At 35.4% G+C, this 14,089-nt stretch overlaps 1 protein-coding gene across 1 annotated transcript in view; it reads right to left on the bottom strand.

Annotated features, from left to right (window-relative positions):
* The window catches only part of LOC105617831, a 41,180-nt gene that overhangs the window by 24,220 nt on the left and 2,871 nt on the right, over window positions 1–14,089 (bottom strand). The window contains exons 2-11 of the mRNA XM_012199382.1: window positions 11,903–12,084; window positions 11,562–11,680; window positions 11,104–11,311; window positions 9,900–10,147; window positions 8,798–9,350; window positions 7,268–7,618; window positions 6,626–6,682; window positions 6,374–6,545; window positions 2,478–2,705; window positions 1,036–1,165 (exon numbers count right to left, since the gene is read on the bottom strand). Of these exons, the coding sequence (XP_012054772.1) occupies window positions 1,036–1,165; window positions 2,478–2,705; window positions 6,374–6,545; window positions 6,626–6,682; window positions 7,268–7,618; window positions 8,798–9,350; window positions 9,900–10,147; window positions 11,104–11,311; window positions 11,562–11,680; window positions 11,903–12,084 (2,248 nt within the window). The remainder of the gene's footprint in view (window positions 1–1,035; window positions 1,166–2,477; window positions 2,706–6,373; window positions 6,546–6,625; window positions 6,683–7,267; window positions 7,619–8,797; window positions 9,351–9,899; window positions 10,148–11,103; window positions 11,312–11,561; window positions 11,681–11,902; window positions 12,085–14,089) is intronic.

Here is a 14,089-nt window from a genome sequence, read left to right as displayed (position 1 = left end):
TAATAGCGTCTGCGCCACCGTCGCAAATAACGTCTTTCGTTGGAAAGGTTTAATTAGTTGTGTGCGCATGTCAACAAGGACGGAGGAGAGTAGTAAAAAAGAAACCGAAACGACACGACAATAAAAATAAACCAACTAGCGACACACACACACACACACACACACACACACACACACACACACACAAAACTGTTTTGTTAAATATAAATAAAGAGAGTAAAGGAAACCGTGACATTATTATCAATTATATATTTAATTTATGATTTAATTTATGTTTTAATTACTATTTGAAATGACTGTAATAAAATTTGAATGAAATGAAAAGATGAAATTATTTCGAGAAACATTAAAACTTTTCTGTTAATATTTTAATATAAATAAAAGAAAAACAAATTTACTTAATTTCAATTTATATAAATAAACATTATAAAATATATTTTATTTTATTTCATATATAAACACATATAGCTAAAATAAATGTATATACGTCTATTTTAGTTTAATACGTTATTTTCATCAGAAAATTATTTTATACATATACAATACAATTTATAAAACGTTTATTCGTGTACACATACATATATATATATGTATATCATATTTCTTCTTTATATTGTCTCACAAAATCAATAGTTCCAGTTAAATCAATAATCACAATCACGTTCCGCGGTCGATGTGCATTATCGTCTCGTATTTAATTAATATTAGAGTAAGCGCGTAATTAGATTTAATATTTAACACGGTACGCCCACGATTCTTAAGCACGGGATTAAGTATTAATCTCCACAATGATTATTATCGATTACCGGAGTGAATTAAGAGATAATCTTTATTAATAATCTATGACATCTAACTTTGTAGCTACCGCCAACGTAAAATTATTCGGAACTGACAGATATTCTATATTCTAGACATGCAGAACATCAACGCAAGACATCCAAGTAGATTCTCGCATGAATACGAACTACGCTACAAAAGCGAGTAGCACTTGGATGTATCAAGTTGATAAGGTCAACAAGTGCTTGGATAACTCACTTCGGAAGACGTCAAGTAGCAGAGCCTCGAGTCGGTGCTCTCCAATGAAGCTTGTTGAACGATTCCGTATCTGCCATCTCGGTCGGACATGTAGTCAGATCTGACGCTGTCCTGTCTGTCGAAAGTACCTCTGTAATATGCAACACATCCAACTGAATACCACGACACAAATTCCACAAAAGTGGCAGTACGAGATAAAGTACGTCATTCAATTACAGACACTCTCTTTTTCTTTCGCGATAGCTTTCAATTGAAAAAATTGAAAATTTTTGAAAAGTATATTTCTTGATTCTTACAAAATTAATTCATAGTAAACGTTTTTCCTACATTTCTCATAATCTCTTGTGCATGTTTTACTTACATATTTTACTTTCAGTTTATGCTTTATAAAATATTAAAAAGTAGAGAGCTGTGTAATCTCTGACGTTAGACATACAAGCAACCTTAAATTATTTCATATAGAGCGTTTCTCCATTTATATGATGAGAAAAATGCGATTGAATTATATCAAACTGGATCGTATCTTATTGCGCGATCAGTGAAAAATTTTTGTTAATGTTTGCAGTATATTGTAAAAATTATATTTCTAATGCTCCTATTGCTAATGTAAGGGATACTAATATTAAGATTAATAAAACTGTTTTTTTAACGACAATAGAGAGATCAGTCGAGATATGCGATAAAAGCAGGAGGGAAGCGCAGAGCACAATGAAAGTATGGAAGACAATGCGAACAATATATGGCAACAAAAGGTAGATGGTAGCGAATGAACATCAACTATAAGAACACTAAAGTACAAGTACGCATTGTACCGAAAGACTCTTTTAACTTTTAACTACAGATATTTATATTTTTACTGCGTACTCACATATTTTTAGAAAAGCCATTGATAGATTAATTAATACTAGATGATTCTATATTTTTTAAATGCAATAAAAATCTGAATTATATGATAAATGTGATGTGAAAAATGTTACAGTTTAAAATTATGAACATGTTCGAAAATTATGAACATCTTAGATAACTATTAATGATTTCTTCTGTGGCGAAGTTAGTCTACGTGTCTTGCACTTTCGCCGACGACTATATATAATCGAAAAAAGTTTTCAAAAAATGACAAATAATCATAAAATTTACATAGATATATTTTACACCTGCGTTCATCGTACAATCACCAATCATGTTTGCACTATAAAATTCGCAATTTCTTCCGGACACCTTTCCCTACATTCTACTTGTAATAATAAATCTCTTGCGCATTATCCTTTTTTTAAATTACTTATAGCTACAGGGAGAATTGCTGCTCGGACGTACAACTAAAAGTAAAATTCGATCAAAGAATCTATCTTTAGAATCTCATGTTGAGATTTTTCTCGAGAATCCCGCACGCAGATCGTCGATTCAATAACTTGGGCCACGCGTGAGGGATTTGTCTCCCTCACCTTTGCTCGAGCGAGTCAGTCCGGTTGGACTTGTAACCGCTGTCGTTGAGACTGCCCTCGTGTCTCAGGGACGGTAGAGAATCCCAGGGTGATTCTCTTTTGTGTCCCGAGTAGCCTGGATTTATCGAACTCGAAGCGCCGGAGCCGAAGGTCGAGCTACCCGACTGCCATCCGTCGGAATGTCGGAACCATTGTGCGCGCGCGGACTCCCCGATGCAGCTGGCGCATCTGCAAGTATCGTGCATCATGTAGATCATATGGTTATATACGGTAGATCACGTAACTGTCGCATTTCGCGAAAAAAACCCTTGTATTTGTATTTAGAAGCTCCGCTTCGACACAATGTAAATAGACACAAGTTTTTACAGTTCGAGTAACATCTGTATACAATATCATTTGATAAATTGATACAAAAATAATTGCGTAAAAGGATATTTGACTTATCAATCGAGATTAATAGAATAAAACGTTAACAAAGTACGAGATATTTTTTTCAGTGTTGCGTTTCTTGTTTGTAACAATATTTGACATATATCCCCAGAACACAAACTGACAATAGCATTACATCAATATTATAATTTCCTATTCAATAATGTAACTATATGTGTTACATTTATATTGTTGAGTGAGAAATTACAATATCAATGTAATGTTACTGTTTGTGTTCCGGATAAGAAATTCTGAGCTCGAATTACAATTTATTTATCTCTTTTCGTGCCTCTGCTAGTATCATAAATCGGTTGCTAAAATTAGTTAGAAACAGACTAATATTTCATTTCATTTGTACAACGATCCACTAAACACAAAGTAACAGTAACATACACAAAATGTTATAATTTCCTATTCAACAATAATTGCGTTAAGCAGAGAAAGTCTTGTAATTTATAAAATTTTTTAATATGAGTGATCTTGTCCTTAATTGGCTTAGGGCTGATTGCACTAGCATTGAACTTTGACTTTAAGCGACTTTAAGCGAGGCTTGAAATTCCCTCGATCTCTCTCTTTTCCTCTTTCGGCTTTAAAACAAAACAAAGTTTTCAAAGACATTGTAGACATTGTCGAGCTTTATATATTTAAATCTAATGAAGAACTCATTAGAGATGCGTTTGGGGAGACATTATTAGCGCTATTTGTGTCATTCCATCTTTGTTTAATAAACAACATAGATCTAAATGTAAGCTAATAAAAAGAATTAAGACCAATCATATTAAAGAATTTTACAACAATTGCAAAATTGCTTTTTCCACTAAACGCAACATTGTAACACTGTTACGTACAACGTGGATTATATTACATTTATATTGTTGAGTGGGAAATTACAATATTAATGTAATGTTATCATTACTTTATGTTTAGCGGGGTTTCTGTCGAGCTTTCAAAAAAACATCAAAATTATCGAGAGAATTTATTTCGGCAAAAAGTAAACGCTCTTCTTGCCGAACATCATTGCGTAAATAATATCCAAGTACAAGGGATTAAATGTGTTATCCGTGTTCTATGCACGGACGACGCGCAAAGTACCGTGCAGGTACGGGTGAGAAATCCGAACAGAGAACGCCGGTCTTCGTGTCGTCGTCCTCCTCGCCGAGCAGCTGGAACTTGACGTGCTTTTTATTTCGCGACTGATCCCCGGATCCATTATCTAGGATCCGGTAGAACACTTTCTCCGGTAGTTTCGGCATCTTCTTCGGCATTTTCTTTGACTCTCGCCGCCTCTCGAGCGATCTGTATTTGCGTTGCAGATTGTAGCTCATTGTTGCGACTTAACTCCTCCTGACGTCAAGCAACGTTCACGTCAAATCGGATATATTTACACCGTGGATCAAGTTGATAGTGACGTCGATCAGCCCTCTAATTCGATGTTTGCACTAGATAACGAAGGAATGATTATCGCCGATGCGTCGAAACGATGATTGTTTGCCGTTCGTGGCGAACAACGGCGAAACAATTATTTCCTCTCGTTCTATTTTTCGGGCCGGTCGACAATCACGCGCGGCACGATGAAATAATTATCGCATTCGTTTTCAAAGCGTCGTTGTTTACCGTCGACCAAACGTACCAGCGTCAAAATAATTATTACTTTCGTTCTCACGCGACTAACAGCCGCATTCTTCGACGAGGCAATTATTCTCCTCGATTCTGTTTAGAAATTATATCCATCTGTCATTTTTTCACAGTGACAAAAATAAATGTCGAAAAATTGTCTCTTTCTATAATTAGAAATAACGATAAACATTTTATCTCGCTTGATTCAAGTTTCAAACTTTTATTTAAAATCTCAGTGACACACAGTGAGAGATAGATATCTTCCTTCCAAAAATATCAAAATGATTTGATTTCCGCTGGTGTTTCCTGCTGTCATCAACGATTCACGTAGATTTACTTCCCTTCGATATTTCGCACTTTTATTCATCACTACCCAACTGCAATTAGTTTATTAGCGGTTCATCAGCGACGTTTCTTCGTGCACCTATCATATTTATCAAAGATTCACGTAAACAACTGCACTCGGCGCATCACAACGCAACCGTTCCGACCACCACATTACATCTCGCACTAGGCTAGGACGACACGACGCGAGACGCGCGCAATTTCTTATTGTAAAACCCCGTTCCCCGATCCATTCGTCGAACGCGACTCGATGCACCGGAAGTCACTCGGCAAGACAATCGCGCGCGGGCGAATCTCCAACCGCGCGCGCGTTTCTTTCTTTCGTCGATGCTACCACGGAACACCCTTCTTCTTCGTTCTCATCGTCCAGCTGAAGCCCACTCGCGGGATTTCTATATTTATCACGATACGGCTCGCCACTGACAGCCGCCGTCGCTGACCCGTGATGCACAACCGGCGGGGATGATGCATGCATGCGCCGATATTGGCTGAGAGCGTTCTATCGAGAGGCGTACCTTCGATAGACCTCGATAGACACCACGCGACGCCCGTCGACGCGCGTCGCCTATCGATATCCCTCACGGCGCACGTGACATTCTTTTTTTTTTCCCTGCGCCGCCCGCGGGATATCGATAGGTGATACCACATCCGGTGATATTATCCAGGTCGCCCTTAATGGACGAGCACGTCTCATTGACCACCATCAGCGGCCCGCAGGGCGCAGCTCTTTTAAATGTCAAAGTCTCGCAATGGCGACTTTCGCGCCTTTTTCGATGCGCACCCTTTAGCAATCGAAGGGGCGATGGCTATTATCGGGCCTTATCGCGCGCGTCCGTTTTACTACTTACTTTAATTAATGTAATCTTGCACTAGTTGTACGAGAAATATTTCAATGGGACAGGCTAAATGTGTCAATGAATCGATTAATTCAGATTATATAAAATTCCAGAAAATGCTTGAAAGATAATTTCAATCTCATGGTGTGAGAATAATTAAAAAGTAATTAGAAGTAGAAAATCGTTTGGATATCTACATAAAGTAATATAAAAGTGATTATAAAATCATACCTAACACTACTTTCAATAGACCCATAATTACAGAGAAAATATTTTTACTGAATAATCAATGAGAAAAATAAGATTTCGCATATTTCATTATTTTACGTAAATCGAACATATGTTTCTTCATTGATATACAACTTATATACGACAAGGATTATACATAATTTATACATAATTTTTGCTAAAGTAAGTATAATAAAGATTTTTTTCTTCTTCTATAATATAATTTTTACACGTAAAATATTTTAAACTTGAGAAATCTTATTCTTTTATTCAACTAGACAATTATATTTGCATAAAAAGACGCGTGATTTATTCTTTCTGTACCATCCAGTTGAGTTCAGTTTTTGTTCGGACGAATGAAAGCGCGATGAATTAAGCGGAAGCATGAAATCCTTTACAGTGCAAATGCTGATCTTAACATGGATTGGAACGATAATTTACCTAGAATTGTAGTCGCTGAGATAGCCGCGATCCCGATCGGGGTCTCGCTCTCTTTTCTCTCTCACCATCTCGTTGCGATCACTGTAATAACCGTCTCGGTCCTTGCTGTTCTGTCTTTCGTTGCAGTAGCGGTATGATAGCGGCAGGGTCGACGACTTGTTGGAATTGGAACCTGTAATCATGATAATTGGTTACGAACGAAGGATATGATTCTCATGTATTTTTTCAATTCTCAGCATGCGATCAACTTACGTCTTCGTGAAGCGTGAGGCGTGCGCTGAACATTCAACGGTATGTTTTCCGCAAATTCTGAAAAACGTAAAAACTCTCATTTTAATTATTCATGGTGTAACAATATTTTACAATTAATTATTTCGATAGTTTCATCTTAATAAAAGCTGAAAAGGTTAAAGTTAAAGTGTAATTAATTCGTTCGCTTGAAAAGAACACGGGTCGGTAGGATACACAAAAAGACTATGTTTCTTGATAACTAGAATAGCACATAATTATTCTCCTGAAATTTAATTTCTTAAATGCCATGTTATACAGAGTCATTAAAAAGAAATCTTATGAAATCTTCTGCTGAGAACGTTTCTTCTTTATTCTCTTACAATACAAGTAATTTCACAACGGAATTACACTTAAATAAAATTCTACATCAAAGCGACGACTTTAAGTGATTGATAATAATTACTTGAAAAATAGTTTTTTAAAGAAATAGAGAAAAATAAATTTAAAAAAAAATGCATTCTTTTATTATAAATATTAATTAAACTTTCAGTTTTCATTATGAATATCATTTTATTCAATTAAGCTGCATTCTTAAGCCAGAGAATTCATAAAAAATTACTAAACATTTGACTTTCTCTGTCAAAGATAAAATCAAGTTCTCACCCAAGTTCTCCATGCTCTGCGTGAGTAGAGCCTCAAATGTGCGCAGGCTATAGCTCTCTGCGTCCATGCCCTTGGCGAGAGTGTTCCTGAGATGCATTTCGTATTCGAGAAGCAGCCGGCTGGTCGGGCTGCCCGGCGTCGACACCGACTGCATGCTTTGCTGATATGTCTGGCCGCCGTTGCAACGGCGGGAGTTGCAGTGGTTTGGCTGCTCCATGTCGGAATTGCCGTTCGACGAACTCGGCGTGGTGGCATAGCACTGGTTGTCGAAGATGACATTGTCCGAAGGCGGCGACATGTCACCTGTGCACCGATTACGTTCCGAATCTAAGTACGTCCTGCCTCTGCCGCCTGCGGGCAGAGAGGTGCAACCGAGAGTGCAGGATGTACGACGGACGTGATGAGACGTGCGGCGCTGATCAATGGGCGAGACGTGTCAAGTTAATCGGGAACGGCGAACGCGTAACCCGGGAAGCGGTTGGTTCAAGAATGAACCACGAAGCCGACGTGGAGCTGACAGGACAACCACGTTGTCTCCTAGTGCGCATGTTATGTAAGGTCAGGAGCAACAAAATGTTAGGGGGTGCCTCAAGAAGTGGTGGATGACCCCGTGACTTTCATTAGAGTGCAGCCGGCTAGCTGCCGCATTGTGCGTTTTGTGCGCATGTTAAGTTATACTGAGGGTGTATAACTAAAGGTTATAGGGACTGATGGACGTCATAGGATCAGTCGCCGATTAGTTGTAGGGACTTCCTATAGCGTTACGCATTCGCCAATATCATGGGGTCAAGCAAGGAAAGAGACCATGATCGATCATGTAATTGACGATGTGAACTTTGTCACCTTTTTACTTTTTGCCACTTTAAATCACGCTCGATTAAATCTTGTCATTTTGCGATAAATAACAATTATGTTATAATTTTTTAAAAAGTTGTGCGGAACATTTCGTAGTTTTAGGAAAAAGTTACGTGATCGATTCTTCTTCAATTGCTTTTAAACATTTTCCTTGTTGAGAACTTTATCCCAGATTCGTAATAATTTATTTTATAGGTAATCTTTAAATTTTTTAAAAATTTAATATTAATTCGAATAATTTTATAGTGTTATTAATTAATTATCTCAACAATGATAACATTACTCCACTTAAAAAATTTAACATATTTAAATAACAAATTATAGCGTATAAAACTGATATTTAAACATAATCATATTTCATGAAACTAACAAAATATTTAATCATTAATATAACTCACACACACACACACACACACACACACACACACACACACACACACACACACACACACACAGACGCGCGCGCACGCACACACGCACGCACGCATCCCACACATTCGTTGAATTCATTAAATCCAAATAATTAAATATTATTATCGTAGACATTTATCAATTGCAAATGTACAGTGAAAATTTAAAATGCCAGGGCAACATTGAAACGATTAAAATTATCTAAAAAGATTACGAGAAGAAATTAACAGAAAATCAGCGATACGTGGCAAGAAGAAATCGTACCGGAGTATTGTCGACTCATGTCGTGGGCGCTCCTGGAACTTTGAAACTTGTTGTTATAAGGCGCGCGATACGGATGCGCATAATTCTCGTTGTCAATCTCCTGCATCATGTACTTCTGATTGTTATTGCTCGGATGATAGTGATAACTGTGGTGGCTGTGACGTTTCCTCGTCATCTCCGGCGACGTCACCGGGCTGTCGATACTCGGCATCGGCTTTAGCATACGTTTCAAAGTATTCGAATCCAGACTGATGCCGCCGTTCTGTGCATTCTCGATCCGCATGTCGTCGGTGCTCTTGCTCTTCGATCTGTGACCGTGATTGTTGTTGACAATGTTAAAGAGATTGCCGTTCTGCATCTCCAGTTCAGTGTAGTCGGCTGACTTGGTGTGATGGAGCTGCTCCTTGCGCAATGACTTAATTTGCAAAGTGCCGCCGGCCTGGGTGCCTTCTGATTTCAGCATCTCGATGCCATTCTGTTGCGTGGACGTGTCCTGGCTTTGTTTTTGTTTCTTCGGCGATATTGTAGAACCTTTTTCGTCTGGGCTGTCGATCTATGAGATGAGCAAATTAATAAGTTCAAAATGGTGTTTCTTGATTTCGATAATGGATATGATTTATAGTTGAAGTTTTTTCATGAAATGTTTAATAATAATAATAAATAATAATAAAAAAAAATAATAATAATAACTTTATTTAATCCTTCCAGTGCTATTTTTATTGTGGCATACCTGAGATTCCTTTTGCTTTCCTTTGCTATAACTTTTTTATTAATAAAAATATATACACGGAAATTATAACAGTTATGTTATTGTCAAACATTTTCTGTTAAATTAACATTTTGCTCGATATACCAACAAAAAAATAATATTTCATTGTTAAAAAAATAATAAAAAATAAATACAATTCTTCTAAAAGAGATTTAATACCTTAATTTTTTTCATCATTAAATTAAAATATTAAATTATTTAATAAAAGAGTATAATTGAGATAACGATTTTTAAAAAATAAAGAAAACATCAATTTGTTTACAAATTTCAAATTTGTTAATTTTGAACATAATGATTAATGAGGAGGATGCATATGCTGAGATCGACGCTTGCCTGCGATCCCACTGTGACCGTTCCGATTCCAATGTTGGCAGTCTTTGGAGTCGTCTGACACGTCTCATTTTGCTTCTCCTTCTGCTTGGCTGAGTCGCCGGCCTTTGGTGTTTTCCCGGGTGTCGCACTAGTATTATTAACGTTGTCATAGAGAGACGCGCTGGATGTGGCCGCTGTTATCTTGTCTCGTCCCGGCGTCATGTCCATTTCCGTGGATCGCCCTATGGTCCGTGGAAGTGTAGATGGCCCTAAAATAGCATGGCCAAATTATAAATTATAATATAATTAATAAAATCATATTTATTAATTTATGTTGCTATTATTTATTTGACAAAATTTTTCAAAAATATTAAAGTGTTCTATCTGTCAAAATCATACATACTGTAAAACAAGTATGTAAAATTACATAAATAATATGTGCAAAAATTATACAATTTATAGAGAAAATATATAAAATTGTGCGTTTTTATAAAAAATAAAACTTTTACCTCTAATTTTATTATAATATAAATATAACTTTATATGAGATAGAAAATTACACAAAAATAATAACATATTTTATAGTTTTTAAAACGTGTAATTTTTACAATATTTGTGATAATATAATGTGATGATATTATCATATATATTATCATATATATTTACATTTTACGTTTGTACGTATCGATAACATAGTTTAAAAAATTGTACATAATTTATAATTATGTACCCAAGCAGAACAACAAGTCATTATAATATCAGAATGACATCAAAATGATTCCAAAATGATCATCAAAAATCATTTTTTAATCATTTCCGATTCATTTTGACGTTATTGATGTTATTGACTTGTTGTTCTACTTGGGTAAATATTTCCATAAATTTCAATTGTAATAAATTTATTTTTGAAAATTGTTTAATTACTATAAAAAAGAATAATTTGATTTGTACATAAATTGTAACTTTATATTCATGTAAATGTACATATGTAAATACACAAATAATCTTTAATAGTGAGTCCTAAAATTACTCAATATAATCGTTGTAATTTTACGTGAAAATGTTTTACAGTATATGCATTATAATGAAAAATAATGAAAGAAAAAAATACATTTTATAATTATTTCATTCCAAATAATATAGAAATGAATATATAAAGAAACGTAATATAAATATATAAATTATATATTATAAATATAAAAAAATATTTCATAATCGCACGTACCGCATGGACTTCGGTATCTGGTATCTTGGCTGCGCAGTCGGGCATATTGTTCCGGCGTCATACAGGTACACTGAGGTTCCCTGGATCGGCTCGGTGAGGCCGGTGTCGATAGCGGCTTTCGGCGTGTTTTGATCTTCTGCTTGTTCGGTGGCTCGAGCTTCAACGAGTAAGAAGAGGACGCTTTCCTTGAAATCTTGAACGATGGTGACTGTATGGAAAATTAACTAGTGACTGCAAATGACCTAAGAAATCGAATGGGACTTGTATCGGACTTGTTGTGTGTCGCCCCTAAAAGTATCCCCCTAAAATATCTCCGCTCAACTTCCTTGCGCGCGACCCGGAAAGGAGAAAGGAAATAGGCGGAGAGACGCGCTGAGAGAGTGATAGCGAACAGGATTGTGGCGATGATGTATAATGTAACAAAATGCGTGTCTCAAGTGTAACATCACTAAACTTACGCAGCATTCTCTGAATTGCTTTGCGTCTATGGGAGACGTAAAGTTCAGCCCCCACGTATCATTTGTCACTGTATCCTTCCAGTAGACAAAGCACTCCGATGCTTGACCGATACGCGTACCTTAAACACAATTACATTATATTAATTATTGCAAGATTTATTCGTATTAAACTCCACAACTCTTGCCACCTTCAATTGCTGTGATATTATTCTGAAAGTAAAGTCAGTTTGCGAAGATAGATACATTTTTGCAATATTTTTTTTGCGTTGTTGTTCTTCCTTCTATAAAGAATCGAGATTTAATTAGAGTATCTTAAAATACATGTTGTAATTATGGCTCACCTGGCTGGACCAACCGGACGTCTAGAATCTTATCGACCTGGCTATTGTACGCGGTGATATGGAAGACGCATTCCGGCGAGTCTTGGATGCAGGTGATGTTCACCGGGACCAAATCCTCAGACACCTGCTGCCATTTGCTTCCACCCCCGCTCGAGTTTACATGGAACACTTCGGCCCACAGCCTAAAAACTCTCGTCATTACATCGTGTATTACGCCAACACAATTTTTCAAACATCGATACACTTAAGGAAAGTTCTAAGGAAAGAAAATAGTAGAGCAGGCGTGACACAAAAATGAGAAAAGAAACATAAGAATGGTCCATATAATCTAGAGTATTCGATTTTTCGCTATATATCTTTATCGATAGTCGATACTACGTTGAAATTGCATAAAAATATTTCCGTATGACGTCGGTCGTTTTATTTTCAAACGGATAAAATAGAAATCATCACATGCGTCGGTGGAAAATCACATATATATTATGTGCATGCTACATCTGCATTTACCGCGTAAACGTCGAGCTTTTTCTGTATTAAAATTACACGATCCGTAGATATTTATTTTTAATTCCGAAGAAACGATATCCATTGAATTTTGTACATTAAACCAATGGACAAGAAGGTATGATGTGATACTAAAAATACTAATAATCATGCGAAGCGTACGTGTACAGGTGAAGTGTATAAAAGTAGATAATATATATAAATATACGTAAAAGTGTGCATTTGAGAAGTATAAAAATTTAAAAACAACGTGGCCAGGGAAAAAGTATTCAAGGCATAATTTTTTTTTCATCAAATGAAATCCAGGCTAGTAGCACAAGGCAAAAATAGCAGAAAAAGAACAGTTACTTCTGTTATCGAAACGTAAAGCGCGGTTTTCTTAGTGCATATTATTTCTCAAAGTCCGTTCAGGAATATAAAAGAGAATGTATCGAGATCGCACCAATATTATGTAACTTAATCAAGCATATCACGATCCGAATAAGAAAAACGGGCTATCGGCCATGATAAATGAACTATCAGCTCGAATAACTGGACAAAAAACAAAAGAGAAAAACAAAAGGAAGGTGAGGATCAAAGACATAAGCACCGTCAAATAAGACAGCTAGAAGAAAGCACAATGAGAGAGATAAAATTAGAAAAAAAGGAATTTAATAAAGAAAATATGAGACAGTCTGGGTGATATGAATAAAACGCAACATCTGATGCGACGTTCAGCTGCAAAGATATATAGCTTCTCACTGTGCTACGAAATAATATATCAAGTACGGATCTTTGTATACTGCATTTTTTAATAAACGCTTCAGAGCACTTGCTAAAATAAAATCAATAATCATTAGAATAACATTGCACTGTTAAAAATGTCATAAAATTTAATGTACTTTTAAGTTACATAAATTAAATTCAATTAAATTTTGTGACACTAAATTAAATTTAATGTATTTGCAACTGAAAAGTATATTTGTGTACATGTACATAAAATTTAATGCTTTTATAAAATTTCACGATGTTTAATATTTTTTATTAAATTTTATGTAGATTTGCATAAAATTTAATGTAAGTAAATGTTAAATTTAAGTTACTAATAACTTTATTTTTATTGACAACATTAAATATTTTTAATGTATCTACCATTACATGTAACGGAAGCAAATTTCTGTTTTTTTAATAGCGATAAAATGTACTAATTGTATTTGAAAAATTCAAATTAAGTTCTCGTGAAACTATTTTCTAAACAAAATAAATTTTTCTTAATGCTACGTACATTAGCTTTCTCTATATTGACAGAGAAGTAAATATTTAATTGAAGATTCTAAAAAGAGACATCGGTACATAAATGGAAACTCATTAATTTTAATCGTGTGAACGTCATCTTATCGCGTGACTTTTTAACTGCTTAAATTGTTATCAGACAATAAAAATGTAATCATACAATAATAGCACTATCTTTTTTAATAAATTTATACATTTAATAAATTATTATCTATGGAAAAAAAATTTTATTCTCATCACATGTTTTATTCTCATGCATATTAAGAAATATCAACAACGAAGCAAAAAAGATAGAAGGAGAGAAGAATAGATAGATAGATAGATAGATAGATAGATAGATAGATAGATAGAGAGAGAGAGAGAGAGAGAGAGAGAGAGAGAGAGAGAGAAGAGAGAGAGAGAGAGAGANAG

The sequence above is a fragment of the Atta cephalotes genome, assembly GCF_000143395.1.
Source record: "Atta cephalotes unplaced genomic scaffold scaffold00014, whole genome shotgun sequence".
NCBI classification, from domain to species: domain Eukaryota; kingdom Metazoa; phylum Arthropoda; class Insecta; order Hymenoptera; family Formicidae; genus Atta; species Atta cephalotes.
This window is presented reverse-complemented; position numbering and strand designations above follow the sequence as displayed.